Here is a 6,853-nt window from a genome sequence, read left to right as displayed (position 1 = left end):
AAGTAGACAGACTCAAATATTGGGGTTTGACAACAATAAAACTCAAACCTTTCCATTTCTGTTTGAAATTTATCTCTGGTACAGTATTCCCTCACTTATTGCAGGTATTACGTTCCAGACATACCCCTCCCCCACGAAGTAGGAACTTTACATTTATTCTACACTCTTAAACCTATGTAACTTTAATAACATACGTATACAGTACAGAAGTCCCTCTGTATGTTGCGGTTCACTTATTGTGGCCTCACTGTATTGCGGGATTTTTAAAAATATATTTTACTCTAAGGTTCCTACTTTGTGGTGTGGTCTAGACCGTAATACCCACAATAAGTGAGGGAATACTGTACCGCAAAATCCGCAAAAAATCCGCGATAAATAATTAAATATAATTACTATATTTTTCTTTTCCCTCTCCTTTGATCCCACCCTCCCCCTTAATCTGCTTGTTTAGGCAGGGGAATGATTATGATGTCAATAGTTTTCTCATTGACAGCAAGGGGAAAAGGCACCACGGATTTTTCTAAAAACACTAATCATGTTAATCCTCCCATAAAGTTTGAGATTTTGTTGTGGTGTAATTTACTAACAAATAAAAACTATATTAAGAAAAAAGATCACCGTTGCAAGGCAGTTGTTTTATAATTAGTTCACAAGAACTGGTGCCTTTAAGTACATAATTAACTTATGGCTGGGTCCTCATCTAGTTCAACCATCTATCCGTTTCTTTTTTCTCTGAAAAGTGGAGACTGCAGTTTTCTCTTCTACTTGTAGTCTTCCCAGGAAATATTTCAAAGTCCTGACTGTGTTGTGGAGTGGTCATGAAACGCAGAGATGGCTATTATGCTATGGTAGTCACCTAAGTCGGTTCCCTTGAAAACAAATGGGGTGATGCAATAAGTTGCATTGACTTTTCCATTAAAATAAATTGACATAATTTGATCAAATCATCTTTCCAGTTTAATCGGCATGAAACCAATCTCCTGAATGTGGGTGCAGGTCATAATAAGTACTTGACTTGTGCACACCAGTAACATCAGCACAAAGGTAACTATTAATTGGCTTAATTGCTTTGCCTATGAGAATAAAAAATATTTAACTTTTGTTGAATAGAATCTCATCATCATAATGCTATGCAACTTTATCATAAAACTAATCCTAGTTCTTTGGTCTCCTGTAGGCACACAAGATCTTCCCATTAGCATCAAAAGTGCAATGATGCCCACCTATTTGATAGTATTTTTATAGATATTACAAATAACTGAAAAAAACAAACTTTCATCACAGAGTTAAAATATTTAATGACAAAATCAGAGTTTGCTGTAATAGTGAATCATGAGCAGGTGTTACTTGTCTCTGTGAGAAACAAAAATTATATGACATCTTAGAGAACTTCTGAATAATTAACTGTACAACAGACATCAGCGGTGGCACAATTCTAAAGATTAAAAGAAATCTATCTTTAATGTATCATTAAAGACATTCTGTAAATATTTTTACATAAGTGCACAACCTTTGCTAGCCACAAAAGTAGTATCAAGACAGATTTCACTGTAATTTGAAGTCTAACACATAATCTTTATTTTTTCAGAGTTTAAAAAATGTTAACTACTGATCCTGTTACATTTTACAAATACATTCTTTAATATGAAACATTAACCTGAATAACTGTATACTTCCTGCACACAGATATCTAATAATACTAGTGAAGAAGACTACGGCTATATTCCAGGAAGTAATAACATTGGGAAATTTCTTTTCTTTATGCGTTGTCAATACAATTTAAGAAGTCCTTCACAAAAACACAGTATCCTGAAAACATATAGTGAAATGCAGAAATGAAACAAATTAAATGTCTTCTAGCAAGCTCAACCAAATGAATTGGTCCCAAATAAAATGAGTCATTTTAGCAATTTCCTCTAGGTTAGATTTTATTAATATTTTGTATTGCAGCACCTTCTACAAAAGGATAGCAAAGAACTTCATGTGAGGCATCGCAGGGCTCCTGTGAAGGAGTTCAGGAGGTTGAGGACAGGGATTACTGTGCTGGCCTCTGTGGCACGAAGCCCTATGTCTGACTTTGACATGGGAGGTCAAGGGCATGCCACCCCCCCAAAGCAAGTCAATAGAGGAAGCTTACTCAGATAGGTCTTCTTCTAAGCCAGGCTATTTCCAATAAGACTTAAGTCTAAAAGGATAAACAGAGAGTGGGGAAAGATATGGAACACTTATATTTAGGAAGAGTAACTATCAAAATTCAACCAGAGATGAAGAATCTCAAATTTCACAGTATGCTTATGACCTCATCCTCTGCTACTTGAGAAGCAGCTCTGCGCTGTTGTTAGAGAGTTGGCAACAAATTGTATTTTTGAGTTTGGTCTATTGTCAGGGGTTTTAGAGTTACCCTTTCAATTATTTATACCAACTATCTACCTCTGAAGCTAAGACTTCAGTTTGGGGAGATTAATGTGCGTGTGTGTGAGCATGGGTACATGTTCTGAAATGAGGTCTGCAAACAAAATCTATTTGGAGTGATATTTTGGGCTTGCCTTAGAAATTATAAATGCTTGTAATGGTACTCATCAGATAGAAAGTTTCTTGTTTCTTTAAACTTTTTAGACACCAAAAGAAGAGTACAAAATATTATAATAAACTTACATAGTTTGGCATATAAATTTTACAGTTTTCTAGGACTGAATCATCTCCCTTTGAGGATTCGGAAATTTGTCTCTGGAAATCTCATTTCCCTTTTGATACATACTGCCTAAGATAATTCTTTTTTCCCCAATAGCCCAACTTTCTATCTCTCTGGGAATGCTCTATCAGGAGAATTTAAGCTATTTAAACCAGCATAAATAATCCAAAAGTCATCTTATACTGCTATGTAAGAGGCGACAATACATGTGGACTCCACTGACTCCGTGGATAGGAAGAGACAAAAAGAGTTCCGAAGATTCAGGCAGCTTAAAAATCGATGTGCTGCAGTGGGAGGCTGGCAACGTGTCTGAATGTACAGCTTGCCTCCTGTTTCGAGAAGACAAAGCATGGCTTTTATGTTTAGCATTTTAACCCTCTAAGAAACAAACTCCCAGACTCTAAAGCCAGTGCTATCTCGAGTAATACAAAATCACATGTGTGAACCAACGTTTTTCGGTCTGACTGCAATGAAAAGGCTTCATGACTGTGCTGTTTTATGTCAGACCTGGCAAGCGGCAATTGCCATGAAATACAATTTGTCAAGAAACCCACACTTGAAATTACATTAAATAAACAGACAGCAATAACAACATCACAACTTCCAAAAATCAGATACCAGGAAACTGAAAGCCATTTCCTGAGAACATGGTGAGGGTATCTCTAAAATAGACATGACTTTGAAAAAAGAAAAGTAAAAAAGATTTTAAATGCAGTATGTTTTCACATTATCAGTCACACAGACCTTTATCTGGACAAATCAATTCCTGATAAAAATCCAAGTTCTTTTCAATATCAGCTACTGGAATTTGGGACAATGACAAAAGAAAGAAGCAGCCATAAATGCACAGAGGTTTTTAAATAGGCTTTTTCTTAGGTCTCTAATCTCAATTTTTTTATCCTTCATATGATAATATCAAATAATCAGATAGAAACAAGTATTTAGACTGCAGGTCAGAAAGGAGATTTCTATCTGTGATTCTGAGTTGTTGTTTTGAATGCTAGAGATGGCTCATGCAAAAGATTATTACATAGAAAGCAAAACCTAAAGACTGCTCTTTCCCCTGATAAATCTAATTGTTATCCGTAATACAGATTTATTTCTCAGGATATAGAATAGAATCTTAACTTTCAAATTAAGAGTAGCTGGGAGACTGAGAGAAACCAATCACTGCTTGCCTTTTATTTCCAACCAGGAAAAATAACATCTGATGTCACCATATTAAAATGTCTTCCTGCTTAATATCAGAAAAAAATGTACATGATCGCAGTGTAGGCCCAGCTCAGTGTATTATTTGGTCCAAATTTCATATTCAAACTACCACAATAAAAAACTGGTAAAAACAGGGAAAATACACACACACATACACACAGTGGAAAAAACCAGAAACAGAAGGAAGCTGTTGCTATTGCAGCATTCTTAGCAAGATGTATAAACACCACATCTTTTTCATATTAACAGAAAAACAGATGAACGTATCAAAACAAAAACCCTAAATGTCCATATATCATTGGAAAAAAGAAGCAAGTGGAGGTCCGGAATTCTTGTAAAAACTGCTGAACAGACTCTTCCATGTCTCTCAAGAGGGTCACCAGGAGAGGCGGTTTCTCAACACTTGTGCTTCATGGCAAGCTAGGGAGAGAGAGGCATGAGGAAAGGAAGGTGTTATTAGGTGGCGGGAGGATGTCCCCAATGAGAAGCTGCACTGAGATTCTGCTTGCTGGGGCAGATCACCATTACTATGCAGAGTGGCATTTAGTAAATGTGCCACATTTCCCCAAATCATCCATGGAGCAAGCACCTCATTTTTAACTGCTCCTCACAGTAGTTTTGCTAGTGTACGTGTCCAGGAGGGGGAGAGTGCTATGTGGTGTCCTCTCATTCCACCAAAGAAGCAAATGGAAAAGCCAATGCACAGGCAGAATGAGGGACCTGCCCTTGGAACAGCTCAGAACAGAAGAACGAAGACCTCTGGGCTCCAAGTTACTAGCTATCCAGGAAACTCAATATTCTTCAAATGTAAGTATTTATTAACTTCCCCTACAGTATTAAAAATCAACAATGGTAGAGAAACAATTTTCAATAATCCATTCAATATCCAACCTGGACATTGCGTCATGTCCAAAGGATTTGATTAAACCGTGTTGGGGCTGAATGATAGACCAAGTTCAGACCTTGATTTACTACTCATCCTGTTAGGTAACAGCTAGGAATGAATGGCCAGAGGGGAAATAAAGGCAGGGCCTTTGCCATTACAATCTAATAAAGAAGGCTAGAAGCAAAAGGAAGACATGTCTCACCAATTAACTCAGCAGTCCTGAGCTCAGTTTGATAAGATTGCTGGGTGTCCCGAGCCTTACTAGCGAAATAGCATGTGAGAAAGGGAAGCCCTTGAGACTGTACTAAGAAGGAGGGCTTCTGTAAGCTTCTGTAACAGTCTCACTAAGACTGTCAGGTGTCCTGAACATCACAAGCAGGAGGAAGGGGGTTATCCTTGAGATTCTGTACTGGGAAAGGGTCCTCTGTAACAATTTCACCAAGACAAGGAGCTTTTACTGAGAAAGAAAGCTTCTGTAGCTGTCGAGAAGGGGTACCTCCAGAAGCCAGCTGAGGTATATAACACCTGAACCCCAATAGTTGGGTTGAGTTTTTGCTCAAGTGCATAAGCAAACTGTCTCCTTTCCACCATGTGTTGGTCTCTTGCTTGAATTCATCTCTTGCGGCAAGATAAGAAGTGAGGTGGGGGAAAAAGGCCTCCTGACTCAGGTCTCTCTCTCCCATCCGTAACAATCCCCTGGTTTTGAGAAATGTGGTTTATTGAAATGTTAATCTTTATAACATTGGAATACCAAATACCACTGTATCATTCAATATCTTCCTTGGCCCAGCTGGAGCCCTTAATGATATATTTAAGGAAATATACGCAGGTACAGAACATAAAATTAAATCTGACATTGTTCTCCTTAGCCAGATTCTTTCCAAGGAGCCCAGAAAGCAGAATTGAGGTGGAACCGTAATTCTTCAGACATCCAGAGTCTGGTATTAGGGATGAATCCCCGAGTTTGGGGCTGGAGTGACAAGGATAGGTGGCAGGTTCTGGGATTGAGAATGTTTCTGAGCCAAGAGCAGGTGGTTCCATGTAGGCAGTAACCTTGTAGAAAGGCCTGTCACCTGTGCTGTGACCAGACTCCTGGCCCCAGAAAAAGGAGTGAGGGGAGTCCCTTGCTTCCACCCAGAGGTGCTCTGTGCCATACCAGGGCACTTTGAGGATTCATTCCCCAGTGCAATCTGGGCTCTGCTTCCCCTTCTTGATGCCTCCAACAAAGAAGTTGTGACCTGGGGCCACCACCTCAGCTCGGCCACCTGCAAGAGCAGCACCAACATTTTACTTGCAGCTGATGCACCCGGGCCAAGTCAGCATGGGACAGAGAGGGGACTGTGAGCCGAGCCCTCGTGTTGCTCAACTAATCTCCGCTTGGGAAACCTCAGATGAAGGAGCTCCGGAGCCTCTTCTGCTGAAGACAGCCTAGGTGAAGTCCTCCCCAGGCCTTCTGCAGCGCTGACAGTCCACCGTCAGACGGTGTTTGTGAAGTCCTGAGTGTGCCCCGGAGGCTGTGTACTGAGTGCTGTGGGCTTCTGTCATGGAGGATGGGGGTGGCTTATCACTCCTGACCTCAAACGGTTTCTGGGAAACAAGGGGGATGGAAACAGCAGAGACAGGGCTCTCCCTCCGATCTATCCCACTCCCCGGCCATGCTCTGAGCCCCTCTGCCAGATGGCCGCACCTCTTGTTCTGTCTTCTAGTTTTTATACGTTATTTAGCAATGTGGACCATTCAAATAAACACAGAGCTGTTAAGTGTTGTGCACAATGAGTAACATTCATAAGTATTTGCTCAGTGCCGCTATCCTGTTATCTGTGCAGCTGTTAACCTGCCACCAGTGAGCTTGTGCCCACTCACCCCATCGCTGACGCTCAGCAGCCACGGTGCCGCTGCCCACGCCAGGCCCTGGTTACGGCTGTAGGGAGCCTGGACCCACACGCGGGGAATCCCAGCCAGGTGGGGTGTGGCCAGCTCAGCTTTGCAGAAATACGACTGGATTGGACATTCTGCTATTTGAGGTATTTAGGAAGTCAGAAAGCGGCATCATTTCCATGCTA

At 40.5% G+C, this 6,853-nt stretch overlaps 1 protein-coding gene across 1 annotated transcript in view; it reads right to left on the bottom strand.

Moving 5' to 3' along the window:
• Nucleotides 1-2,107: 2,107 nt before the first annotated feature.
• The window catches only part of STXBP6 (syntaxin binding protein 6), a 246,261-nt gene continuing 241,515 nt past the window's right edge, over nt 2,108-6,853 (bottom strand). The window contains exon 6 of the mRNA XM_090270178.1: nt 2,108-4,324. Within this exon, the coding sequence (XP_090126304.1) occupies nt 4,301-4,324 (24 nt within the window). The 3' untranslated portion in view covers nt 2,108-4,300. The remainder of the gene's footprint in view (nt 4,325-6,853) is intronic.

Source organism: Furipterus horrens, unplaced genomic scaffold (assembly GCF_987537825.1).
Source record: "Furipterus horrens unplaced genomic scaffold, mFurHor1.1.pri manual_scaffold_3, whole genome shotgun sequence".
NCBI lineage: Eukaryota > Metazoa > Chordata > Mammalia > Chiroptera > Furipteridae > Furipterus > Furipterus horrens.
The sequence above is the reverse complement of the archived record's forward strand: the minus strand, read 5'-3'. Positions and strand labels throughout refer to the sequence as shown.